The sequence below is a fragment of the Anguilla rostrata genome, chromosome 6 (genome assembly GCF_018555375.3).
Source record: "Anguilla rostrata isolate EN2019 chromosome 6, ASM1855537v3, whole genome shotgun sequence".
Taxonomy (NCBI): domain Eukaryota; kingdom Metazoa; phylum Chordata; class Actinopteri; order Anguilliformes; family Anguillidae; genus Anguilla; species Anguilla rostrata.
In genome coordinates, this window is record NC_057938.1 from 55,715,859 (window position 1) to 55,743,272 (window position 27,414).

A 27,414-nucleotide genomic window follows, 5' to 3' on the forward strand; every position below is an offset into this window, starting at 1 on the left:
ATAAAGCATAATCTTAGATATATTCCAACATATGCACATGTAGGCCTATTTAACTATTTGAGGGAATCAAATTCAGCTTGCGCTAAATTACGTAATATCATCAAAGTCGACCTTAAGATAGCTTTCCGCGCGGCGTGCCTTTGCATAGTTTAGTGAACGAACCTCGCGAAAGCCGTGGGTGGTGTTCAGACACTTTCATCATCGGTAAACAATAAAAACACATCAATCAGCCATCTGACTACAGACCCCGCCGCATGCGAATCAATTTATTTAAACCTGATTGCAGATACCAAGAGTGGCTCGAGGCCCCAAAGTCATTTAGCCTACCCGTTTCCGTTTGATTTTGGAGTTCTTTTTTAAATTGCAGTCTAATTTGCGAGCATCCTCAAATAGGACAGAGTTTTTTTTTTTAAAGAAAAAAAAAGCTCTTCTCATTCTAAGAAGAAGACGCACCTGTGTATAGGCTACCTGTTCTTCACAGCTGAAACCCACGAGCTCTTCTCTCTGAGGGAACTTATTAGAACCAGAACCAGAGGCGCTGCACGTGCTGGATAAGAAAAAGAAGCGATCCCAACACGCGACGGTGCAGACCAACTTCTTCCTTTGACATTCCAGGCATTCAGTCAAAAACGGCAGCCCCAGTGGCCGGCAAGGGAGCGTAGATCAATATTGTTGGGGTACGTCCTCAAGCGCCCCGTTCAGATAAAGGGCAGAAAGCCACATAAAATAGATAAGGCGCGCAAAAAAAAGACTGCCGGTAAAGATGTAACAATGTCGCATTCACAAAGGAATTATGGGGATTTCAGGAATGTGCAATTCCTTTCGTGCTTGCGCCTTATTAAAAATTTACTCAAGGAAATGGGGTCCCGTGCACAGAGACATTTCCGTTGGGCGAAAAAAATCCATCAAGGTGAGCGAATGATGAAGACAAGGGCATTCCTGCGCAGTCTCCAGTCTCGAGGTCAGCGCGAGGGAGGTGGCCTCCATACTTTCAATTCCACGCGTATTCCGACCGCTGCGTCCCGTCCCTCCGCCGCTTGGACTGGCAACGTCCACGCGATATCGAGCCCTCCGCGCTCGCTCCCCCCAGGCCAGTACTTAGCCCGACACAGCAGCATGTTTTCTCCCCACCGGCGTTAAATATTGAAGATGCACTAAAGTGACATTCGTTTCCCGCAGTGAGATGGGAGAAGTTCACGAACGCGAAAGGCACGCATTTTCTGTTGGTTAAAAAAAAAGAAAATCATCAAAATAAAATACCAGTCATTTTTATTTAGGCTAAATGAAAATGTTCCTTTTACCGTAGGCTATGTATAACCGTCTGTTTATATTCCTTCTAATAGGTCAGGTCAGTATTTTATCAAAGTGGATGATTACTTGTATTAGCCTACTTTAGAAATTATAATTCTATTTGAAGTACAACTGGAAAATATATAAAGCACCGTTTTAGCAGTTCATGCTGAATTATTACATTACATTCATTTGGCAGACGCTTTTATCCAAAGCGACGTACAAAAAAGTGCATTTCATTATAAATTATAGTTATTCAATAGCATAATATATGCACAATATAATGTATAACAATTAGTTTTAAATATATTTATGTGTTTGGCCTAGGCCTACTCATTCATGTGGAGCATATGTTTCTTGATCACTGCGGTAGTACAGGCCTATTACAGGGTCCTCCTCACAGTGCGACCGAGAACAGAATTTATTGACCTGACAGCCCGCAGTATTTCATAACTGAACATGTTTGTTTTGAGACGACAGCGACTCTGCCCCGCGGTGCAGGGACCGTGTTCCGCGGCGCGTGTCCGGGTCGTAAACGCATCTCCATTCGTTGATTAATATGCTCTTGGAATGGACGCGAGCCGTTTCCAAGCCGCTTCACGCGCCCAACGGACCTGTCACGTGGGACTCCGGGTCAGTTGGCGGAAAGAGCCTCCCGCTTTTTATCGTGCAGGGTTAAGGCCTCAATACCACACAAATTGAAAACCAGCTCTTTTGGGAATGATACCCCAGAGCCATCCCAAGATAATACTTGTACCAATTTTACACAGTGCCCTCTTTCGGGATTAACCTTTTTGGGCTTTTCTTTAACACTGGATTCAGGAATAAGGGCCTGTTCTCTGGGGGAAACACAGAAGTCTGGTCATGACTGACTGGTGGCAGTAAGAACTTTCACCAACTGCGCCACTTCAAAACTACCGCTTTTATTTCTATAAAGTATTCAGCGTTTCCCTTCCCGTGAAAAGGCATTAAAATTCACACCTGCGGCAATAAGACACTTCAAAACCAGATAAATATGAAAATGTGAGGGTGTTTTTTTTTATTAGGGTGCGGTTTGGTATTGAGGGTGGAGCTTATTTTGGAGAGACATATTGTTGCGGGAGTTGCTTATGGATGAGAGTGACAGCTCTTTGCTAAGGGTGTGACTTCATTGTCGAGGGTGTGACTTTATTGTTGAGGGTTGGGTCTCCAATCTTTCACAGACACATAGTTACTGCAACTCACACATATTGCTCTGATGCTTTTTTAAAAAGAAAGAACTCATTCACTCTCTTCTACACTCACATACTCTCCTGTACAACTAAACCATCTGCAGGGTTTTCATGTAACCTTGGTAACCCACGCCATGTGAGGGGGCGGGACTTAACCCTACATTTCAGATTATGTTCCCCTCTGCTTCATCCATCAACACAATTTTTTATTATGTTTTAAAATCATTACTGTTCATGTGGATATCATTACACCACTCCTTAGAGTTGATGGACAAAAACAGAAATCAGAAATTAACAGACAGTTTTTCCCGGGGGGGGGGGGGGATAAAAAATAAAGAACATTTTCCCCAGATTGTGTGGTGACTGCAGTAGTGTTGTTACAGAAGTCTCTACACACGAGGGGGTCCCATATCCAGCCCCTCGTCTGCAGGAATGGGGCAGTGGGTGTACAAGGAGGGGGGGGATAGGCAGGTGTCAGGGTGTCCCCCAGTCAGCAATGTCCAGAATGGTGCCGGATATAGGGGGTTTCCGAAGCGCAATGGAGAGGGTGCTGGATGTTGGGGTGTCCCAGGAGCATTCGAGGGTTGTGGGAGATGTTGTGGTGTCCCAGGAGCAGTGACGTGAGCTTCGGGGGGGGGGGATGTTGGGGTGCCTGCCCCAGTCAGGAGTGTCCGAAGGGGGGCTGGCTGTTGAGGGGGCGCTGCACAATGACGGCGTTGGACAGGTCGGCCTCCGCCAGGCTCAGGTCCTGCTCCCGCAGCTCCCGCAAGGGCAGCGAGGTGGTCAGCACGAACGGGAGGCCCGTGCGCTCGGACTGCTCCACGAAGTCCTGCACGTCACTGATCCTGCGAAACAGAGAGCAGCACGTCACTGATCCTGCAAAACAGAGCGTGTCACTGATCCCGTCAAACACACAGAGCAGCACGTCACTGATCCCGTCAAACACACAGAACAGCACGTCACTGATCCTCACACACACAACAGCACGCCACTGATCCTGCGAAACAGAGCGTGTCTCTGATCCCGTCAAACACACAGAGCAGCACGTCACTGATCCTCACACACACAACAGCACGCCACTGATCCTGCGAAACAGAGCGTGTCTCTGATCCCGTCAAACACACAGAGCAGCACGTCATTGATCCTCACACACACAACAGCACGCCACTGATCCTGCGAAACAGAGCGTGTCACTGATCCCGTCAAACACACAGAGCAGCACGTCACAGATCCCGTCAAACACACAGAACAGCACGTCACTGATCCTGCGAAACAGAGCGTGTCACTGATCCCGTCAAACACACAGAGCAGCACGTCACAGATCCTCACACACAGAGCAGCACGTCACTGATCCTCACACACACAACAGCACATCACTGATCCTGTGAAATAAAGAGCAGCAAGTCACTGATCCCATCAAACACACAGAGCAGCACGTCACTGATCCCGTCAAACACACAGAGCAGCACGTCACTAATCCCATCAAACACACAGAGCAGCATGTCACTGATCCCATCAAACACTCAGAGAACAGCATGTCACTGATCCCATCAAACACACAGAGAACAGCACGTCACAGATCCTCACACACAGAGCAGCACGTCACTGATCCTCACACACACAACAGCACATCACTGATCCTGTGAAATAAAGAGCAGCAAGTCACTGATCCCATCAAACACACAGAGCAGCACGTCACTGATCCCGTCAAACACACAGAGCAGCACGTCACTAATCCCATCAAACACACAGAGCAGCATGTCACTGATCCCATCAAACACTCAGAGAACAGCATGTCACTGATCCCATCAAACACACAGAGAACAGCATGCCACTGATGCCTCACACACACACAAAACAAATCAAACTGAAAAACAAACAGAAACAGTCATCAGAACTCCCTCCTCTCACATCCCAGTTGTGATGGAATTAAACTTTCAGACCGTTTGCATTCTCATCCGCACTGTCAGCGTAACCCAGTACATTAGCCTACTGTATACTCTCGCAAACGACTCCGTGATGGTTCCCATTTCAGCTTCATGTTTCACAGTATTCATCTTCCAATAAAACGCTTGTCTTTGCTCGGTCAACACACACAACAACAACAACAACAACAACAACAACAACAACAACAACAACAACAACAACAATAATAATAATAATAATAAATAATGATAATTCCTCCACCTGTGAGAGAGGTTAAACCTCTGCACCAGTCTTCGCCCATCCGCCAGCCAGATCTGAAGGCTGGTGATTGGCTGGGTGTCGTTGAGCTCCACCAATGGGATGGGAGGGTCTCTGTCCTCGTGCAGGGAGGGGGACCGGGCCACGACACGTGGAGCAACACTGCGGGGGGGGGGGGGGGGTCACAGACACACGTAAGGGCGGGCAGAGCAGGGCCGGGCATTTTTAGGAGGGAGCGTTTACAGAAAGTGTCTCCACCTCCGTCAGCGGACACAGACAGGAAGTGAGGTGTGCTATTCCTCCTGCAGTATTCCACACGCTGACGGACTCTGTGCCACACCACACACAAGCCACACCTGGAGCCCCAACTCGCCAATAACTGGTTCATTTTCATTTGAATTCGTAACTCAAATTCAAATGAAAATGCAAACTCAGCACACACAGGGAACGAAACTCAAACTCAAACTCAACACACACGGAACGAAACACAAAGTCAAACTCAAACGAAAACTCTGCACATACAGGGAACGAAACACAAACTGAAACTCAAACGCAAACTCAGCACACACTGGGGACGACACTCAAACTGAAACCCAAAGCCAGCGACCTGCCCAGCCGGTACCCCCGGCCCGTGAACGGGTGGAAGCTCTTCTTGCGCGGGACGTACGGCTCCTCCTTCATGTCCTGCATGATCACCTCCAGCTCGCCTTCCTCCGAGCGCAGCTCCAGCTCCTCCGGCAGCTCCCTGTGGGACCAGGTGCACATTACAAGTGTTTTGGGGTGACATCACAAGGCCAGGTGCACATTACAGGTGTTTTGGGGTGACATCACAAGGCCAGGTGCACATTACAGGTGTTTTGGGGTGACACAGGCACAAGACCAGGTACAGATATTTTGGGATGACACAGGCACAAGACCAGGTACAGATATTTTGGGATGACACAGGCACAAGACCAGGTACAGATATTTTGGGGTGACACAGGCACAAGACCAGGTACAGATATTTTCGGGTGACACAGGCACAAGACCAGGTACAGATATTTTTGGGTGACACAGGCACAAGACCAGGTACAGATATTTTTGGGTGACACAGGCACAAGACCAGGTACAGATATTTTCGGGTGACACAGGCACAAGACTAGGTACAGATATTTTGGGGTGAGACAAGTGTGTGACCAGGTATCATAGATTGTATAAGAATAGGGGACAGACATTTTCAGACACCGTCTCTAATGTAAAATTGGACACTGGGGTTCGTCTTCTAAGACCTCAATAAAACTTTCTATTACATTCTATTCAGTACGTCCGTTCTGTAACACAACTCACATCATTTAGTTATCATATCAGAGTACACACCTTTTAATGCAGATTTCTATAAATAACTAACCATGACATAGCACAACATAACCACAGTAAAGCTGGAGGTTTGTTAGAAGTACCCTCTCCATTTCTGTGACAAAACTTGATTCTATTTGTGACAAATTTACGAACAAACCACCGCCATGTTCCGAGCACAGGGGCGGCCATGCGTCTGCCCACACAAAACGAACAAAAAGAACTTTGCAGAAAGCCAGTCATGTGACCGATCACATGACCGCCCGCGTGATGACTGACCCTCGTTTTATGGCCTCCAGGAACTGCTGGTTCTCGTCCTGGGAGTAGCAGCGGAACTCCTCGTCGTTCACCGTGAAGCCCTCCTTCCACAGCCTCACCACGATCTCCACCTGCGAGCCACAGTTTCGCTCCGCGTCAGAGACCACTGTTTCGCTCCGCGTCAGAGACCACGGTTTCGCTCCGCGTCAGAGACCACGGTTTCGCTCCGCGTCAGAGACCACAGGCTAAGGCACATAAAAGAGCCCCAAAAGTCAGGGACGCCTTAGATCAGTGATAACCAAACCCTGTTCCTGGGGATCTACCGTCCTGTAGGTTTACACTCCAACCCTAACAAAGCACACCTCATTCAACAGCTAGAGCAGGGCTGCCCAACCCTGCTCCTGGAGATCTACCGTCCTGTAGGTTTTCACTCCAACCCTCCACTTTGCTTTTGAAAATGTTGGATTAATATCTGATTCAGCTCAATTAAATAGTTAAGAGCAGACGTTGGCACAAAATCCTGAAACGGAGCAGCTCTTGTTGTGCACCCCGACTCAAAGCTGGTATTTAGGGACAGGCCGCCCGTGATTGGCTGAAGGATGGGGTGGGTTACCTTGGAGTCTGCCGATGGTACCCTGCCGATCCTCCCCACCTCGTCCAGCAGGTCCTCCACCGAAAAACTGCGCCTCATGGGCGCCTCCTCCTCGGCGCTCTCCGCCCCTTCGCCCCTGAGCGTGAAAAAACACCCAAAAAAAACTGAGTTTAACACAGGGGTCCACAGCGACCGGCTGAAAACAAACACCTGAATGAGGGTCAGATGGGAGGCATAGTGAGCTACAGCCCTGGGCCTTAGTGTGGTGATGAACCCCCCCACCCCCCACTGAATCAAACTGAATTCCAGATTCCAGTTTAGGGGTGGGGGGGTGGGGGGGGGTCACATGAAGCGATTCACTACTGGACCCTAAAACCCTTTGAAGAGTAGTTTTTTTCTTTGGGGAATGACTTTTCAATATTCTAAGCCAGTGTCCTAGAACTCTGTTGCTTTCGTTTACAGTGATTGTGACATCAGCATTGGAATGTTCACTTAAGAATGTTTTAATCGCATATTTGTGATCACACACCTTAAAGGGTTAAAGCCCAGCTGGGCAATGTGATTACTTCACTCTACATGTATGTATTTCTTTATGTACAGTACGGGCCAATGGCATTAGTAATTAATAACTAGTGTAATTTCCCATAAGCAGAGCTGAGGAATTTTCTTTGCACAAACTCACCAGTCTGCATCTCCGCCACTGTCTCTACTGTCAGTTTCTTTCATGGTAAGTGTCTGTTCCCATCTGCAGAGACACACACACACGTTACACCCAAACTCTGTGCACACACACACACACACACACTCCTTACACCCAAACTCTGTGCACACACACACACACACACGCATCACACCCAAACTCTGCACATACACGTATCACACCAAAATTCTGTACGCACAAACTTCACTCACACACACCGTACACCCAAACTCTGTGGAGATACACACACACATACGTATCACACTGAAACTCTGCACACACACACACACACCATACACCCAAACTCTGTGGAGACACACACTATCACACTACTGCACACTATCACTCTGAACACACTGCAACACACACACACACACCGTACACCCAAACTCTGTGGAGACACACACACACATACGTATCACACTGAAACTCTGCACACACACACACACCGTACATCCAAACTCTGTGGAGATACACACACACATACATATCACACCGAAACTCTGCACACACACACCGTACATCCAAACTCTGTGGAGATACACACACACATACATATCACACCGAAACTCTGCACACACACACACACATCCAAACTCAGCAATGCACATGCAAGCATGTCAGCCTCAGTCAGGGCTGTTATTGAGTACTGAAAAACTGTTCACTTTCTTTAAAGTATTTGGATGTCTCAGACTAACTTGAGGGGGTAGGTGGGGGCAGGCTAACTGTCAAAGCCAGGCCTGCAAATCAAGACACCATCGCAACTCCAGCAAATCCAGCCTTTGCACATAGGCAGGGCGCTGGCAACCAAATGCCTCGAATTTCTACTTTTGAATTTGCGATGCAAAGACAACAAAAGACGCATTAAACGGAATGAAAAACATTCAGACTCTTGTCACAAGAGATTAACTCCAGCCATTCTCCCTGTTACACCGGCGGCCCTGGCACCTTCAACCACATCCTGTGTGCCGTTGAAGGTCAGGCGGGAAAGACAAGACAAGACGAGACAAAGCGAGCAGATAACGGCTTTCTGGGAGGGATGAACGAAGACAAATTCCCACACGTCGTACTAAACCAAGTCGCAGTTTGAGACGCTTAAGTGAAGCGCCGAGATACGTAGCCATCTCTCCCTGAAGCAGTGCGCAGCCGTTCCGCTTGAAAAATTGTGCCCAGCAAAACAATTACCTGCTGACACCTCACTCTTACGACTAGAGATTCATTTTTAACAAAATATAACTTTGTTTTCGATGTCATAGCCTATATCTAAATTTTATTGTTCGAACAAAAAAGGATCTTGTCATTTCTAATGGTAAACCTAAAATGCTCCTTAGCTCACAGACAAGATGATTCAATAGCCTATACTCAGTTTTGACAAATATACCCAGATTATACAGGCAAACGTTGTCTGCGTTTGTAGTCAATGCAAACGTGCTCGTAATTTAAGCGACTGTCATCATCGTGATGTAAAAAGAAACGTGACATGGCAATATACGATTCCAAATTGGCAATCATACAACTCTAAATTGATCCGACTGTAGCCACATCGTACCAAGCAAATGCAAACGAGAAATACGTCCACGGAAAATTAACTGATGTAAAAAATTTTTTTTAATTTTAGACCCAGAAACGAAAAATAAATCGCAAACACGCTCTAAAAAATCTGGCTTTCAAATAGCATGGACAGCCATAAACTGTAAATGCGACAGAATTATGTAAGGAAGCGTGTTGGCGCCCGACATGATAGCATCTCAAGTCACTTCTACGACTTCACGAACGTTTTCATGAAAGCGTTTCAGTTCGTGATCACGTTCGACATTACACACTAATAAAAATAACGGAGCTTTATTCTACCAGTTTCTGTCTCCCACACACGGATGTCATCCGGCCTAGGTAAGCGTCCTCGCAGTTGTGGCGTTCCTTTGCTCTACTCACCAATCAAATCGCCGCTTCGCATTGACGTAGGCGCCGTCTGTGGTCCAAAACTGCCGTAATGTTACGATGAGCTCGACTTCTTTTTAAAGTTTGAGCGTCCCCTCCCGGTCGAATGTAACTCAACAGATATTCCATCCATTGTGGTTCATAAAATTGGCTTGTTTTGATTTTTGCTATCATAATATCCAAAAACAAACGCCTTATTGTTGCAACGTTAATGATGTTACTTGTTGCCGGTTGTAGCTCTATTTCTGAGCAAACAGCATACTTTTGCAAAAAAAAAAAAAGAAAAAAGAGTTGTATATTCAATAGAAAATAATCATGAGACTATTATAAAAGTTTTTTTTATTATCTGAAATTGGTCCAATTTAATGCTTTGAGTACTGTTAGCCAATATCTTAAAAAAATACAAACTGCTTAGCGCTAGCCAGTTTCCAAACATGGCAGTAGCAAAGACCCTGTTCATCGGGGGGAAACAGAACAGATGGTCGGATCAGCTGCAATAGCGAGCTGGCGTAATGCGAAAAGACACAGTCAGCGGGACAGCGGCTTCTTCACAAACCAAGTAAACGAATTCCGTGAAAAAATCTTAGCTACTTAAACTGAAATATAGTTTAGCTGAACGATACATAGTCAAACAACAACAGTAACAAAATAGTTAAAATTTAGAGCAGCGCAACGACCAGTCAAGGATGAACCCCAAAAAAGTAAATTTACAAAAATCAAAACACTTCTATTAAAAACAACGTCTGGACTATTATTAAAACTATTATCCCATTGTCCATTAAATAACATTTAGCTCAAACTTTGCGGTTAAGAAGTTTTTACGCACGCACCCATTAAGGGTTAAATTAGCCACGCAGGCACAGAATAAGGAGATTTACATTAATCTAAACGCCACACAGCGGGAGGCCCAAGGCACTAAATATGCATGAGCGCTTGTAGCAGGGCTGCTGCTTAGTGTTGCATGGCAACAGGGTCTTCTGGAGTAGTTAGTAGCAGATCCACTGTTAGCGGGACGCGATTATTGCAACATAATTGAACGGTTCACAAATTGGCTTTTATATTGTTAGCTGACAAAGCAAACTATTTAGATAAATAAATAAACAAATAAATCAATTCATACAAACGAATCCAGGTCCAAGACATTTTTTATTTTAAATGCAAGTAAATTTTGATTATTACATTATTGACATACACCCAGTGACCAGTGTATTAGGTACAGCTATATAGTAAATTGGTGAGACCTTCTTTTGCCACTGGAACAGCTTGAATTCTTAGCAGCATGGATTCGACAAGACGCTATAAAGGTTTATCAGGGACTTTGGTAAATGTTGGCTCCACAGCGTCACATAATTATTGTAGATTTTTGGCCACGTATTTATGCTGCGAGCCTCCCGTTCCACCTCCAAGGTGCTGGATTGGATTGAGATCTGGAGTCCATACAGGCCGTTGGAGTAAACGGAAGTCACTGTCTTGTTTATGGAACCAGCTTGAGATGATGCGCGCTTTGTGGCATGGCGCGTTATCCTGCTGGAAGTATCCATTTGAAAAAAAAGGCAAGTCTGTGGCCGTAAACAGATGCCCATTGTCAGAAACAATGCCTGTGTATGCCGTGGCATTTAAACGATGCTTCATTAAGGGGCCCGACGTGTGCCAAGAAAACGTTCCCCACACCGTTACACAACCACCACCAGCAGCCTGCATCGCTGGCACGAGACTGGGTAGATTCATGCTGTTTATACCATCTGCGTGTCGCAGAGATTTGTCCGACGAAGCGACACTTCCCAACCTTCAATCATCCAGTTCTGATGATCATGTGCCAATGGTAGCTTTATCTTCCTGTTCTTAGCTGACAGGAGTGGAACCCGGTACCTCGTCTGCTTGCTATTTTGGTGTTCAGGCCTGGCATTTGCTCTTTTCCTTCTTTAAAAAAAAAAAAAAAATTAAGATCATAATTTTGCAGGTCACCCCATGCTGCATTTCCAGGTGTGGGTTGGTATTCTGAAATACGTACCATACTGACCTTGAGCACTCATATTTTTCAAACCTGCTCTCAAATGAGTTTGATCTCATGAAACAAAGTGCATGCGCACAGCAGTACTGGAAAACTTCCACAACATTTCAGTGAACAGCCATAAATAGCGTTTTATATGTTCCGTATAATGTGCAACTTTTTTGTACCAATGGCTCTCGCTGGTTTAAAGCACGAAAACAAAAATTCCCCCCTTACTGCACTCTCTTCTATAATTTCAATATTTATTTAGAAAAAGTAGCATTTACATTTTTTACAGTCGTTTTTGTAAAACATAAAAACACAAACACAAAATTAACAAAAAGTTTCCAGCTGTACAGAAATGTAATCATTAGGTAAAGATGATTGTTTTAAATAGACTCAAATTATTGGAGAATACAGAAAAAAATGGAAACGTGCCAATATGCTAGTTTATAAAGTTATAATAAATAGTTAAAGTAAACAGAAGCATTAATAAATGCCATTAACGAATACAACATTGAAAACAGAATACACCTCGAAAATAACCTCAAATAAAAGTTTTTCCCCGCCACACATCTCAACTTGTGATCGTTTGAATTAAACAAATCTCCGAATGCTCATTAATTGAGGAGTTTTTTTTTCGCGCCTCAACTCTGAACACGAGTCAAATCACGGCGCCCAATAAAACGGATTCATTAATAACTTCCCCCACCCCGTTTTACTCCGCAGCTCTGCTCCCGAGGGCGAACCAAAACAAACGCGGAGAGGCACGCACGTGGCTATGCTCTCGCTCCGAATGCAAAAGATCCCATCTGTCAAAAGGACCACTTGTCATCTGTCCCATACGCACGGGAGAATTAGTTGTATAATAGCCTATATATTCGTAAAAACCAATACTAGACATCTTATTAAACGGCTAACGTTACAACGTGCAAAAACAAGCCTTTCTGTTGATTTTTATAACGTATATTTTTAAATCAAAGAGAGACCTAACGTGATGCAACTGCGGCTCCAGTCTATTCATGCATCAACAGCTCGCTAGATGCGCATTCCCACCAGCAGTGATAAACGAGCTATTTCTTTGAAACGTTAATCAACAACAACAACGCAACCACCACTTTATAAACTGCAAACGCTGGAATGTAATTACAAATTACATGTCGGTTCTATCCAGTTTGGTTTCTAGGTACGATTGACTATTCCAAATGAAATAGTGCTAGAAAAACAGAAACTCCAAAGGATTTGATGTCCAGTTAAGCAAGCGAGGCTTGGTATACATTTAGTTCCGTTTTACATTTGGCTATTTACAACGTTGATATATAATTTTTTAAATCATACGCCAGTTTCACTTTTGCAAGATCGGAGTGTTTTTGCTACCGAGGAGTCGCGTGCGGCCGGGGGGAATCACCGCTCGTGCTTAAAGCGGAAGTGCTCAGCGCTGGAGTGTGTCCGCTGACAGACAGCAGAGGGAGAGAGAGCAAGAGAGAGAGAAAGAGAAATGGCGCCTCAGTACTCCACTCACTGAGACAGTGTAACAAGCGGATAGACATAACTGACAAGAGCCGCGACGTGGAAAAATCATGGTGAACACCCGAAAAAGCTCCCAGCACGAGAGCTGCGGCCTCTTCATCTCGTCCAGGACAAGATCTTCCGCCAAGAACAACCCCAGCTCAGACGAACAGCACCATGTAAGAACACCGGGCTTCTCTCAAGCGCTGCTAGCTAGCAGTCTTGTTTGGCCTGCATATTGCCTCTTGCCAGCGCGTCTTTTGTTGTACAGCTAGCGAGTGTGTGCCGGTAGTGTTTGCAACTGTCCGCTGAATTCGCCGTGAGTGAGGCGGCGTGCCCGGGCGCAATTGTCACTGCCCGTCCGGCGATGTGTCGCGCTAGTCTTGTCTATTTCACAATAGCTTGTCTTGTGTTCAGCGCTGTCCCCCAAGTTCTCTTTGTGTGAAATAAAAAGCTAGCAAAGCTAGGCGGCTAGCCCGGCAGATTGTTCGCCTCAGTGCCTGACCGGCTCGAGTGTGGATCAATGGCCCGGTCGTTTTGTCACCCACAGCACGGCTAGTGACGAGCACTAGGCGGACGCAGATATGCCTTGAGTAGTTTGTTTATGGCAAGTTCTTGCCGTGGTGTCCGTGTAGCCTGCTATCTATAAATAAACGGAACCAATGTTGGGGTGGGGGAAGGGAAAGATGGATAGTGAGGGAAATGCCCCGCCTGGCGGTTAGAAACGGACAGTGTCGTTAATTTTGGGAAAAGTTGAACTCGGTAAACTTTTCTTTGGGTCTAGAAAAACGTGAAAACATGCAGTTTAATGCAGGTTACGAGAAAGGTCAACCGTGTTTTGCTCGATGCGCAACGTTAAGTTTAGGGTATTCGAACTTGAAGGCATGTTTCATTGTTATGGCATGGTCTACAAATAAACACGTTTAAGCATATGTATGACGTAACATATTTTTTATTAGTTGCAGTTGTTAAAGTGCTCACATTGTGGTCATTTTCAATGGCAAACACAATGGGTTGTTGTCCCCTTTAACCGTGAGTGGGCGGTCTCTACGTCTCAGAACGTTGGCAGTAGTGTTGTTTTCTCTAGTCTTTGTTGCAATAAAATGTAGAAGGGAGGGGGGGAGCTCGAACGATTTCGCCATATCGTTGTAATCAAATGTTCCCTCGGCAATATAAACCCAACGCCAGGGCATGACAGTCGTAAGCGGCTCAATAACAATACTACATGAGTGATATCTACAGGTTTCGAGCGCCTCAAACTTTATCGAGCTGTTCTTTCCTTTGTTTGCCTCGTTCTATATGGTGATTTAGGGGGCTGCATTGACCTCAGACGGTCCCGTTTACTAACAGTCTTAATTTATCATTTCTTGGCCATTGCGTCTTGTTTTGCTAAATCGACATCCGTGAAATTGACATCGAGACGGTCAAGGAAACGCGTCTGAACGACAAATGTTCTTTTTCGCAAGGTGGGCTCGCGCGCGCTGCCACGGCTGTGCTCGAGGTCTCCGGAGAAAATACGCTCCGTTTAAGTATTCCTCGTGCAGCAGCACGCTCCGGTGTCTTTTTAAAAGAGAGCCGGTCGATTAAGGTTTTTGAAGTCTTGTTCTTGACAACTCGGCATGTTCAGTTGAGCAAGCGGGTTTGTAGCATGGAACGCTGCCGCATTTTAAAGAATGTTTGTCTGAACAGGTCGGAATAAAAATCAAAATCTGCTCGATGTACCTGACGTACCCCCCTTTATCGACTTTATGAATCGTTTGAACTTGCATGAAGGCAAGATCTTCGGTTGAATTCTCAGAAAGACCTCATGTTCAGCGTGATATATAGATTATTCATCCTGTGAACAGCTTTGACATCTGCTCTCAATTTGTAGGTAACGCGCTGTAGCGAACGGGCATATCGGAGCGTGTAACTTCGCCAGGTCGGACGTGGAATGCTGAAAGGGTTTCCACCCAGAAGCTTAGCTTTTGGCTCTGCCACCTCGCGGGTTTGAGCTCAGAGAGAGAGGGGAGGGCAGCGGTGCCACCTATAGCTGAAGTTGTACCATTATGCCCAAATAGAACTGCTTCCCATTGCTTATCTGAAAAGCGACGCCTAGTTGTTTTTACTAAAGTACTTAAACGATTATTTTGCCATTTGGATGGGCGGCATGGTGGCACCCAATAGTGCTAAGCTCTGCAAGAAGGAGGCTCAAGTCCAGGCGTTTGCATGTTCTCCCTGCATTCGTGTGGGTTTCCTCCGGGTACTCCGGTTTCCTCCCACACCAGTAGGCACTGGCACTCCTGACATTGCCCTTGACCAAGGCACAGACCTCGGAACTGGAGCTGGTCCCTGGGCGCTGCACTGTGGCTGCCCACTGGTTCTAAGTAGCTAGGATCTAGGTCTAAAGTGGATGACAAATTACCCCACAGGGTTCAATAAAGTGCATCTTATCAAACCCATCTGCTCAGTGTTTTTTTTTTTTTTTGCTACTTGGCATGCAAATTCATTATCTGCCCAATGAAAGGTCGGGACTTCTCGTGAGAAAACTCTGGAATTGTTCATGAAAGTAGCCTGCAGTTGAAGGAATGGGGAATGGGAGCCTGTGGTCTGGTTGGTCGCATTTTTCACCAATCAGATCCTAGTGTACAGACCCATTGCAGACATCATTATCCAGGGGCTGCTGGGTGTCTCGTCCCGTTAAGGCGCTGTTGTACAAAACACAGGTCTGAAACACACAATGGTCCTTCCTCAATTAAAGGAAACTCATTTTCTCTAAAAAGTAATCACATGCGTATGTGTATAGATATATATACATATTTCTTTTTGCACTGCACTTGTGGGAGTGAAGTATCTCCAGACAGCCTGTGAACGGTTTTCCTCTCTGGCGCCGCCTACAGAAGGACCCAGGAAGTGATGTCAGCTCCAGCAGCGCCCGGCTGTCGCCCCCCTCGAAACGCACCCGCCGGCACACCACGCCCAGCTCCAGCGACACCTCGCCCAGCCCTCAGGTCAAAGGTCAAAGGGTCACGTGGAATATCCCCGCACACCACACCAGGTGAGAGGGGGGGGGGGCTCAGAGGCCAAGGGGTCAGTGTTTATTGTGGTCTGTACTTACAGACACGTACAGTGTAAATTGGGGTCTGTATATACAGAAACATACAGTGTATCTTGTGGTCTGTACATACAGACACATACAGTAGCTTGTGGTCTGTACATACAGACACATACAGTGTAGCTTGTGGTCTGTACATACAGACATGTACAGTGTAAATTGTGGTCTGTACATACAGACACGTACAGTGTAGCTTGTGGTCTGTACATACAGACACGTACAGTGTAGCTTGTGGTCTGTACATACAGACACGTACAGTGTAGCTTGTGGTCTGTACGTACAGACACGTGCAGTGTAGCTTGTGGTCTGTACATACAGACACATACAGTGTAGCTTGTGGTCTGTGCGGTGTATATTGTTGATCGCTAACTTTACCGCTTGGTTGCAGGTTATCCACTGAGGCCCTGCAGAATGGACACGGAAGCCTCTGTAAGTTTTAAAATTTATTGTTTTTTAAATTAAAGTTGAACTTCATTTTCCTCTCGCTGTGTCAGTGTGACTAAAATCTTGAATAACTACTTTATTGTTCCTGGAAAAAACTTTATTGTTGACAGTACTCCTCAACATTTATTAGGCACTTTGCATTTATGAGGCCACCTGTCACCTCATGAAATTACTGCAGTAATCATCAAGTGCAGAAATCATCACCCATGATTTCACCTGTTTGGAGACGGTTGGAAGGGAAGTTGGAATGTAAGGGGGTCTGGTAGCCTGTTAGAATGTCGCAGTAATTCATGCTCAGTGAAACTTTATTAACAGCGTTACTCTTGCAGAATAAAATGTGCCGTAGGTTATTACCCCCTCATGAATGATATTACGGACTGTGTAAGAGTCCAGGGTTTCCTGCTTCAGAGAGTGCACCAGGCAACAGTCAGTGCTGTGCTGTATCTGTTACATATGTATGTGTGTGGTTGATTGTTGATTGGTTTTGGTGCTGATTGGTTGATTGTTGATTGGGTTTGGTGCTGATTGGTTGATTGTTATTTGGTTTTAGTGCTGATTGGTTGATTGTTATTTGGGCTTGGTGTTAATTTGGTCTGATGCTGATTGTTTGATTGTTCATGGGGGTTGGAGCTGATTAGTTGATTGTTGATGGGGTTGATGCTGATTGGTTGATTGTTGATTGGGGTTGATGCTGATTGGTTGATTGTTTATGGGGTTTGGTGTTGATTGGTTGATTGTTGATTGGGTTTGATGCTGATTGGTTGATTGTTGATTGGGTTTGATGCTGATTGGTTGATTGTTGATTGGGTTTGATGCTGATTGGTTGATTGTTGATTGGGTTTACTGCTGATTGGTTGATTGTTGTGGTTGATGCTGATTGGTTGATTGTTGATTGAGTTTTATGCTGATTGGTTGATTGTTGATTGAGTTTTATGCTGATTGGTTGATTGTTGATTGGGTTTGCTGATTGGTTGATTGTTGATTGGGTTTACTGCTGATTGGTTGATTGTTGATTGGGTTTTATGCTGATTGGTTGATTGTTGATTGGGTTTGATGCTGATTGGTTGATTGGTTTATTTCAGCTCGTAAGGGCCAGCGGAAGGAGGACGCCGGAGATGGAGAGCACGCCCGGATGAACGGGCACGTCGAGCTGAAGCGAAGCTGCCGTTCCAGAAAGAGCCGGTTCGAGCACCTCAACCAGAGCCGGCTGTTTGACCAGCTAGTGAACAGGTAAGCACACCTGTCATCACCTGAGACTGTACAGGTAAGCACAATCAGACCCTCAAAACACACCTTACTATCTGACCCTGAACAGGTAAGCACAATCTGACCCTTACAACACACCTTACTATCATACCCTGAACAGGTAAGCACACACCTTACTATCATACCCTGAACAGGTAAGCACAACCTGCCCGTTATAACACGCGTTATTACCAGACCCTGAACAGGTGAACACAACCTGCTCGTTAAAATAAGTATATCATCCTCGGATTTTAAGTACACTACATTCAGAGAAAATTTCGCCTGCTTTACAACTTTCTCATCCAGTGTACTAAGCAAGTACACTCAATAGTAAGCAAGTGCGCTGATTCGGTCACGTCCCTGAATTCCCACTGGCCCTGCCGTCATGTTTCCCAGTGCATTATGGGCAGAGGCTGCTCCGTTGCCATGGTGAGCGGATGGCCGCGGGCTGCTGGCTCGCTCAGGCGCGCGTTGCGCCGTCACGTGGGCGGGAGCCCGCCGCGGCGTCCGCTCGGAGGGAACAGATGGCGGACAGATTTGCGATCTGCGGGAGCTGGAGACACGGTGCGAGCGGATTGGACGAGGGACTGGGAAACACCGCTGCCTGTCCGTGGGTTGCCGCGGGATTGTGTTACGGCTGCACACGGCCACCGTGAACGTAGCGAAGCTGACACCTGGTTTGTGGGGAGATTAATTTTTTATTAAAAAAATAAATAAATTGTTACAAAAAACAAAAAGGCCTAGGAGCACAGCCAAACTGCTAGAGATGTGTGCTCCCCAGGAGGGGTAAAGCAAAATTGGGAAATTGGGGAGAGCAAGAGCGAGAGAGTCAGGAACTTCAGATGAGGTCCTTATACAGGAGAAGCATCTCTTCGGATCTCCTTACTTGGGCCTCCCACAGGTGTGCTAAGTTCCCCAAAAACAGACGGGCTGGCCCATACAGTTATACACAACCAGCGCCCCCTTTTGTGGCAGAGAGACATGGCAGATTGTAAAGGGTACTGCACCCTTTACGTGTTGAACGTTGTCTGTGTGTACAGACTGAGGTTGAACTGCGGTTTAGTGCTGATGCTGTAATGGCTGTGCCTCACCTGAGAATCAAACCTGCAGCCTCGTTTTCACCTACGCAGGAGCATAAAATTAATCTGCATTGAACTGAACTTTCAGGAAATTCATGTTCAGTTAAAACCCACAGGCAGTACAAACCCTGTGTGCATGTGTGCGTGTGCGTGTGTGTGTGTGTTGCAGTTTGAATAACCCGGTCTGTGTGTGTGTGTGTGTGTGTGTGTGGGTGGCAGTTTGAATAACCTGGTCTGTGTGTGTGTGTGTGTGTGTGTGTGTGTTGCAGTTTGAATAACCCGGTTTGTGTGTGTGTGTGTGTGTGTGTGTGTGTGTGTGTGTTGCAGTTTGAATAACCTGGTCGTGTGTGTGTGTGTGTGTTGCAGTTTGAATAACCCGGTCTGTGTGTGTGTGTGTGTGTGTGTTGCAGTTTGAATAACCGGTCTGTGTGTGTGTGTGTGTATGTGTTGCAGTTTGAATAACCCGGTCTGTGTGTGTGTGTGTGTGTGTGTGTGTTGCAGTACGGCAGAGGCGGTCCTGCAGGAGATGGATAACATCAGCAGCATCCGACAGAACCGGGAGGTGGAGCGTCTGCGCATGTGGACCGACACCGAGCTCGTGAGTCCCCCCCCCCCACTCCCCCAGGGTTCTCCAGGGGTTGTGTGAGAGTGCTGCAATGGCTGTGTAATGGTTGTGTGAGGGTGCTGTAATGGTTGTGTATTGGCTTTGTAATGGTTGTGTAATGGTTTTGAGCAAGTGGTGTAATGGTTGTGTGAGGGTGCTGTAATGGTTGTGTATTGGCTGTGTAATGGATGTGTAATGGCTGTGTAATGGTTGTGTACTGGATGTGTAATGGTTGTGTATTGGCTGTGTAATGGCTGTGTAATGGCTGTGTAATGGTTGTGTAATGGTTGTGTAATGGCTGTATAATGGCGGTTGTGTAATGGTTGTGTAATGGCTGTGTAATGGCGGTGTGTAATGGCTGTGTAATGGATGTGTAATGGTTGCGTATTGGCTGTGTAATGGCGGATGTGTAATGGATGTGTACTGGTTGCGTATTAGCTGTGTAATGGATGTGTATTGGCTGTGTAATGCCTGTGTAATGGCGGTCGCAGGAGAACATGGACATGTACTCGCGGGTGAAGAGGAGGCGGAAGTCTCTGAGGCGGAACGCGTACGGCATGCAGACGCACCACAAGGTGATGAGCAAAGGAGAGGGCGAGGAAGAGGAGGGCACCGAAGGTATCCGGCTACCCCCCCCCCCCCCCCCCACTCTACCCCAGCAGGAGTTAGTGAATGGCTGTGGTAATGTGCTCCTAATTCCTGCTCTGTCTCAGAGTCTCATGAGGAGGAGGAAGAGGATGATGACGATGAAGTGGAGGATGATGAAGACGATGAAGACGAAGGAGACGAGGCGGAGGAAGTGGGGGAGGAGAACGACCGGCCGTACAACCTGCGGCAGCGCAAGACTGTGCAGCGATACGAAGCTCCGCCCATAGGTACGCCCCTGCAGAGGCCACGCCCCCTCACCTACCTGTACAGGCCTCACCCTCACACCTGTACGTGTCATGCGCCCTCACCTACCTGTACGACAACCTAACGTCATGCGCCTCACCTACCTGTACAGGCCTCACCCTCACACCTGTACGTGTCATGCGCCCTCACCTACCTGTACAGCCCTCACACCTGTACAGGCCACACCCTCACACGTGTACATGTCATGCCCCCTCACCTACCTGTACAGACCACACCCTCACACCTGTACATGTCATGCCCCCTCACCTACCTGTACAGACCACACCCTCACACCTGTACCAGCCACACCCTCACACCTGTACATGTCATGCCCCCTCACCTACCTGTACAGACCACACCCTCACACCTGTACCACCCACCTCACACTGTACAGCCACCCTCACACCTACCACGACACCACCTCACACGTGTAAGCATGCCCACACCACCTCAGACACCTGTACACGCCCAGCACGCCAGGTGCGTCTCTGACTCCGCCCTCTCCTGCTTGCAGAGCCTGTGAGCAGGAAGCAGAGCAAGAACTCGCTGTTTGACACACACCGGTCCCCTGCCCGGAGGAGCCACATCAGGTCAGCTCCCTCGTGTGTGTGTGTGTGTGTGTGTGTGTGTGTGTATGTGCATGTGCATGTGTGTGTGTGTCAGTGTGTGAGTGTGTGTGTGTGTGTGAGTGTGTGTGTATATGTGTGTATATGTGTGTGTGTGTGTGATCCCCTGTGTATGTTTTTGCGTGTGTATATGTGTTTGCGTGTGTGTGATCCCCTGTGTATGTATATGTGTGTGTGTGTGACCCCCTGTCTATTTGATGTCCTGCAGGGTAAAGAAGCACGCCATCCACAGCAGCGACACGACGTCTTCCTCTGACGAGGAGCGGTTTGAGCGAAGGAAAAGCAAGAGCATGACCCGCGCGCGAAACCGGTAGGCTGTTAGATCCAGACCCGCTTCGCATGTTACCTATGTGCCATGGGGTGTTACCTGTGTGTATTCAGGTGTCTCACCTGTGTGTTTCATTGCACAGGTGTCTCACCTGTGTGTTCAGGTGTGTTAGCTGTATGTGTTCAGGTCTGTTACCTGTGTATTTAGTTGCTCAGGTGTCTCACCTGTGTGTGCTCAGGTATGTTACCTGTGTCTCACCGTTGCTCAGGTGTACTGTTTACCTGTGTGGCAGGTTTTACCTGTCCTGTGTGTGCTCAGGTATGTTACCTGTGTCTCACCTGTGTGCTCAGGTATGTTACCTGTGTTGCACCTGTGTGTGCTCAGGTGTGTTACCTGTGTCTCACCTGTGTGTGCTCAGGTATGTTACCTGTGTCTCACCTGTGTGTGCTCAGGTATGTTACCTGTGTCTCACCTGTGTGTGCTCAGGTGCTTACCCATGAACCTGCGGCCGGAGGACCTGGCGAGTGGGGTGCTGCGGGACCGTGTGAAAGTGGGGGCCAGTTTGGCAGACGTGGACCCCATGAACCTGGACACCTCTGTGAGTTCCCCAAAAACTCATGTTCCGTTAGTATCCTGTTCAAAGCTGTGAGCTGCATGTATGAGCGTTCAGACTGTGTCCTAGCAGCTGCAGAAGGTGCTGCACGAATGGGATTCAGTGACGTGTTCGGTTGTGTTATTTGGTGAGACATGGTGCATTTTGGCGTTGGTGTGACCCCCATCTCTCTGTCCCAGGTGCGGTTCGACAGCGTTGGGGGGCTGGGTACACACATCCAGGCCCTGAAGGAGATGGTGGTCTTTCCCCTCCTGTACCCTGAAGTCTTTGAGAAGTTTAAAATACAGCCACCAAGGTGAGGTGCTAGAGAGCACGTAACACACATGACTGTCTGTGGAGACTGTATGTAACATGCGTGTTCTCTGTAGAGAGTGTATGTGACATGCGTGTTTCTCTGTAGAGGCTGTATGTAACTTGCGTGTTCTCTGTAGAGAGTGTATGTAACATGCCTGTTTCTCTGTAGAGTGTATGTAACACGCGTGTTCTGTAGAGAGTGTATGTAATTTGCGTGTTCTCTGTAGAGAGTGTATGTAACATGCCTGTTTCTCTGTAGAGTGTATGTAACACGCGTGTTCTGTAGAGAGTGTATGTAACATGCGTGTTCTCTGTAGAGAGTGTATGTAACATGCGTGTTCTCTGTAGAGAGTGTATGTAAAATGCGTGTTCTCTGTAGGGGCTGTATGTAACATGCCTGTTTCTCTGTAGAGGCTGTATGTAACATGCGTGTTTCTCTGTAGGGGCTGTATGTAACATGCGTGTTCTCTGTAGGGGCTGTATGTAACATGCCTGTTTCTCTGTAGGAGCTGTATGTAACATGCCTGTTTCTCTGTAGAGGCTGTATGTAACTTGCGTGTTCTCTGTAGGGGCTGTATGTAACATGCCTGTTTCTCTGTAGAGGCTGTATGTAACTTGCGTGTTCTCTGTAGAGGCTGTATGTAACATGCGTGTTTCTCTGTAGAGAGTGTATGTAACATGCGTGTTTCTCTGTAGAGGCTGTATGTAACATGCGTGTTTCTCTGTAGAGAGTGTATGTAACATGCGTGTTCTCTGTAGAGAGTGTATGTAACATGCGTGTTCTCTGTAGAGGCTGTATGTAACATGCGTGTTGCTCTGTAGAGGCTGTATGTAACATGCCTGTTTCTCTGTAGAGAGTGTATGTAACATGCGTGTTCTCTGTAGAGGCTGTATGTAACACGCCTGTTTCTCTGTAGAGGCTGTATGTAACATGCCTGTTTCTCTGTAGGGGCTGTATGTAACACGCGTGTTTCTCTGTAGAGGCTGTATGTAACATGCGTGTTTCTCTGTAGGGCTGTATGTAACATGCCTGTTTCTCTGTAGAGGCTGTATGTAACATGCGTGTTTCTCTGTAGGGGCTGTATGTAACATGCCTGTTTCTCTGTAGAGAGTGTATGTAACACGCGTGTTTCTCTGTAGAGGCTGTATGTAACATGCGTGTTCTCTGTAGAGAGTGTATGTAACATGCGTGTTCTCTGTAGAGGCTGTATGTAACATGCCTGTTTCTCTGTAGAGGCTGTATGTAACATGCGTGTTCTCTGTAGAGGGTGTATGTAACACGCGTGTTCTCTGTAGAGACTGTATGTAACATGCCTGTTTCTCTGTAGAGGGTGTATGTAACACGCGTGTTCTCTGTAGAGGCTGTATGTAACATGCGTGTTCTCTGTAGAGAGTGTATGTAACATGCGTGTTTCTCTGTAGGGGCTGTATGTAACATGCGTGTTCTCTGTAGAGAGTGTATGTAACACGCGTGTTCTCTGTAGAGGGCTGTATGTGACATGCGTGTTCTCTGTAGAGAGTGTATGTAACGTGTGTTCTCTGTAGAGAGTGTATGTAACGTGTGTTCTCTGTAGAGAGTGTATGTAACATGCGTGTTCTCTGTAGAGAGTATGTAACATGCCTGTTTCTCTGTAGAGAGTGTATGTAACACGCGTGTTTCTCTGTAGAGGCTGTATGTAACATGCCTGTTTCTCTGTAGAGGCTGTATGTAACACGCGTGTTCTCTGTAGAGGCTGTATGTAACATGCCTGTTTCTCTGTAGAGGCTGTATGTAACATGCGTGTTCTCTGTAGAGGCTGTATGTAACATGCCTGTTCTCTGTAGAGGCTGTATGTAACATGCGTGTTCTCTGTAGAGGCTGTATGTAACATGCCTGTTTCTCTGTAGAGGCTGTATGTAACATGCCTGTTTCTCTGTAGAGGCTGTATGTAACTTGCGTGTTCTCTGTAGAGGCTGTATGTAACTTGCGTGTTCTCTGTAGAGGCTGTATGTAACTTGCGTGTTCTCTGTAGAGAGTGTATGTAACATGCGTGTTCTCTGTAGAGGCTGTATGTAACATGCCTGTTTCTCTGTAGAGGCTGTATGTAACTTGCGTGTTCTCTGTAGAGGCTGTATGTAACTTGCGTGTTCTCTGTAGAGAGTGTATGTAACATGCGTGTTCTCTGTAGGGGCTGTATGTAACATGCGTGTTCTCTGTAGAGGCTGTATGTAACACGCGTGTTTCTCTGTAGAGGCTGTATGTAACATGCGTGTTCTCTGTAGAGAGTGTATGTAACATGCGTGTTCTCTGTAGGGGCTGTATGTAACACGCGTGTTTCTCTGTAGAGGCTGTATGTAACACGTGTGTTCTCTGTAGAGAGTGTATGTAACATGCCTGTTTCTCTGTAGAGGCTGTATGTAACACGCGTGTTTTCTGTAGGGGCTGTATGTAACATGCGTGTTTCTCTGTAGAGAGTGTATGTAACATGCGTGTTCTCTGTAGAGAGTGTATGTAACATGCCTGTTTCTCTGTAGAGGCTGTATGTAACATGCCTGTTTCTCTGTAGAGGCTGTATGTAACATGCCTGTTTCTCTGTAGAGGCTGCCTGTTCTACGGCCCCCCCGGCACAGGGAAGACGCTGGTTGCGCGAGCGCTGGCTAACGAGTGCAGCCAAGGCGACCGCAAGGTGTCCTTCTTCATGCGGAAGGGCGCCGACTGTCTCAGCAAGTGGGTCGGCGAATCGGAGCGGCAGCTCCGCCTCCTCTTCGATCAGGTGAGCTCGCCGTGACGGGGAGCACGACTGTACAGGTGCATCATGGGAGTGACCCGTTCTCCATTAGCCCCACCTTCCCCTGTCACGCTGTCACAGGCCTGTTCATTCAGCATGAATCGGCTGTTCGCAGTCAGAATGAGAGTATAAGGAAACATAAAGGTGTGTGCAGGTGTGTGCAGGTGTGTACGGGTGTGTACGGGGAAGCAGGTGTGGCGCTGTCGTCAGCAAGTGGTGCGGCGAATCGGACGCAGCCGTGCTCTGTACAGTGAGCTCGCGTGCGGAGAGCTGTACAGTCACAGGGAGTACAGGTTCTGCATGCCCACTTCCCTGTCGCTGTACAGGCTGTTCAGTGTCATCATGATGGTGTTGCATCAGAATGTGTGAGTAGGAACATAAGGTGTGTCAGGTGTGTGCAGGTTGTAAGTGTTGAGGTGTAAGTACAGATGTGTGTAGGTGTGTACAGGTGTGTGCAGGTGTAATCACAGGTGTGTACAGGTGTGTGCAGGTGTAATCACAGGTGTGTACAGGTGTGTGCAGGTGTAATCACAGGTGTGTTTCTCTGCAGGCGTACCTGATGAGGCCGTCCATCATCTTCTTCGATGAGATTGACGGCCTGGCGCCCGTTCGGTCCAGCAGGCAGGATCAGATTCACAGGTAACCCACTGAAATGAAATGAAAGGACCCCCATTCTCTCCGCTGCCTCATCCGATCCCGGGTGTTTGTGAACCGCTGGTGTGGCGCGTGGCTACGCACGCTAACCGCTGCAGAACTCCCCGCGCTCACCGTTCAGTAAGGCTCCAGCAGTCTCCCTCCACAGAAGCGTAACCGCGGCTCCCCCTGCTGGTGGCCAAGGGGATGGCAGCTGTGTGCCGATAGCCTGCTGTAGTGGCGTGTGGTAGAGAGCACTGCAGGAGGAGATCTCTTATTAATGAAAGCCTGTTGCTGTTTCCCTGGGATTCGCTGGAGTAATGTTGACAAGTGGCCCTTAGATACGGACAAACTGGAAAAAATTAGTGCTGTTTTTGAGTTATTGAAGCTGCTGTGAAATTAAACGGTCTAAAATTGTTTATTAGTTTTATCAGAAGTTATCCTTTTAAATCCTGAGCTGCGCAGTCACTCTGCAGTCCCCCAGCTGAGCTGCGCAGTCACTCTGCAGTCTGCGCTGGCAGTCTGTTTATGAGTCTGTCTGTCTGACTCTCTGTCCGTGTGTCCCTCCCCAGCTCTATAGTCTCCACGCTGCTGGCTCTGATGGACGGGCTGGACAGCAGGGGGGAGATCGTGGTCATCGGTGCTACAAACAGAATCGACTCGATCGACCCCGCCCTCAGGAGGCCCGGCCGATTCGACAGGGAGTTTCTCTTCAACCTGCCGGACAAGAAGGTGAGCCCTCCCCCTGGAACTCACCTGAGCCCCCCCGTCCCACCTGAGCCCCCCCCAGTCTCACCTGAGCCCCCCCATCTCACCTGAGCCCCCCCATCTCAGCTGAGCTGCCCGTCTCACCTACAGACCAGGTGACCCCCCCTCCTCTCTAACGGTGTCTCTCTGCCCCCCCAGGCCAGAAAGCACATTCTGCAGATCCACACGCGCGAGTGGAACCCCCGCCTGGCCGAGCCCTTTTTGGGGGAGCTGGCGGAGAAATGCGTCGGTGAGAATTTGGGGGACCCCGACACACACACACACAGACACACACACATTCTGTCCTTTTGACGTTTCAGTCTTAACCTTGATCTTAAACTGGAATGGAATGTAATGCAGGGCGACTTAGCAAACAGGGAGGAGTATTTACTGTTCAACAGTAGTGTCTGTTACAGTGGCACGGGCATTAGTTCATTAGAAGGGTCATACATTTCAGCTCAAGGTTTAGCTGCTGTTGGGTGTCTCTTAATTGATTAATTAGGTGATTGATTAATTAGTAATGAGTTTAGGCAGCACTGTTGGGTGTTTGTTTATGAATGTATTTTGTAACGATGCTGTGGTCTGCGCCCCCCCCCTCCCCCGCCCCCCGCGCGGTCGCCTAGGTTACTGCGGCGCCGATATCAAAGCACTTTGCACGGAGGCGGCGCTGGTGGCGCTGCGGCGGCGCTACCCGCAGATCTACGGAAGCAGCCGGAAGCTGCGTCTGGACGTGGAGTCCATCGTGCTGCGGCCGCAGGACTTCCAGCACGCCATGCGGCGCGTGCTGCCCGCCTCGCAGCGCGCCCTGCTGCCCCCCGGCCACGCCCTGGCGCCCCAGGTGCGCCCCCTGCTGGAGCGCATGCTGGCGCAGGTGCAGGTCCGCCTGCTCAGAGTCTTCCCCCACGCAGAGCTCTCGCACGCCGACGCCAGGGACGGTACGCACCGACACGCCGCGCCGCTCCCCTCTCTCTCCTCTCTCTCTCTCTCTCTGTCTCTCTCTCTCTCTCACTCCGACGCCAGGGACGGTACGCACCGCCGCGCCGCTCCGCTCCCTCTCTCTCTCTCCCTCTCTCTCTCTCTCTCTATCGCTCTCTCTCTCTC

At 47.8% G+C, this 27,414-nt stretch overlaps 2 protein-coding genes across 5 annotated transcripts in view; one reads left to right on the forward strand and one right to left on the reverse strand.

The window, feature by feature from the left end:
- Window positions 1–2,300: 2,300 nt before the first annotated feature.
- ubxn2a (UBX domain protein 2A) lies at window positions 2,301–9,524 on the reverse strand. Its single transcript, XM_064340747.1, has 7 exons — window positions 9,422–9,524; window positions 7,553–7,615; window positions 6,892–7,006; window positions 6,300–6,409; window positions 5,293–5,430; window positions 4,689–4,847; window positions 2,301–3,346 (listed from the first exon to the last, which is right to left on the reverse strand). Exons 2-7 carry the CDS (start codon window positions 7,594–7,596, stop codon window positions 3,163–3,165), a joined length of 750 nt encoding a protein of 249 aa, XP_064196817.1. The 5' UTR covers window positions 7,597–7,615; window positions 9,422–9,524; the 3' UTR covers window positions 2,301–3,162.
- A 3,311-nt stretch (window positions 9,525–12,835) lies between these two features.
- Window positions 12,836–27,414, forward strand: part of atad2b (ATPase family AAA domain containing 2B) — a 62,156-nt gene continuing 47,577 nt past the window's right edge. For 3 of the 4 annotated variants that reach the window (XM_064340749.1, XM_064340750.1, XM_064340748.1), the window contains exons 1-16: window positions 12,837–13,186; window positions 15,887–16,044; window positions 16,490–16,530; window positions 17,628–17,775; window positions 19,371–19,467; window positions 19,965–20,091; window positions 20,187–20,348; window positions 20,879–20,954; window positions 21,199–21,300; window positions 21,745–21,856; window positions 22,051–22,166; window positions 24,744–24,918; window positions 25,484–25,572; window positions 26,139–26,298; window positions 26,473–26,563; window positions 26,937–27,248. In XM_064340749.1, the coding sequence (XP_064196819.1) occupies window positions 13,079–13,186; window positions 15,887–16,044; window positions 16,490–16,530; window positions 17,628–17,775; window positions 19,371–19,467; window positions 19,965–20,091; window positions 20,187–20,348; window positions 20,879–20,954; window positions 21,199–21,300; window positions 21,745–21,856; window positions 22,051–22,166; window positions 24,744–24,918; window positions 25,484–25,572; window positions 26,139–26,298; window positions 26,473–26,563; window positions 26,937–27,248 (2,074 nt within the window). In that variant the 5' untranslated portion in view covers window positions 12,837–13,078. Of the gene's footprint in view, window positions 13,187–15,886; window positions 16,045–16,489; window positions 16,531–17,627; window positions 17,776–19,370; window positions 19,468–19,964; window positions 20,092–20,186; window positions 20,349–20,878; window positions 20,955–21,198; window positions 21,301–21,744; window positions 21,857–22,050; window positions 22,167–24,743; window positions 24,919–25,483; window positions 25,573–26,138; window positions 26,299–26,472; window positions 26,564–26,936; window positions 27,249–27,414 lie in introns of all 4 variants that reach the window. The other variant, XM_064340751.1, reaches the window with a different exon arrangement.

Excerpts from the sequence above, each read along its gene's own strand:
- ubxn2a (XM_064340747.1), bottom strand. The coding sequence starts at position 7,596 with ATGAAAGAAACTGACAGTAGAGACAGTGGCGGAGATGCAGACTG. Across the intron at positions 4,848-5,292 it reads CGGGGGTACCGGCTGGGCAG|TGTTGCTCCACGTGTCGTGG; the intron begins GTCGCTGGCTTT and ends CCCCCCCCGCAG. Across the intron at positions 3,347-4,688 it reads AGGTTTAACCTCTCTCACAG|GATCAGTGACGTGCAGGACT; the intron begins GTGGAGGAATTA and ends TCTGTTTCGCAG.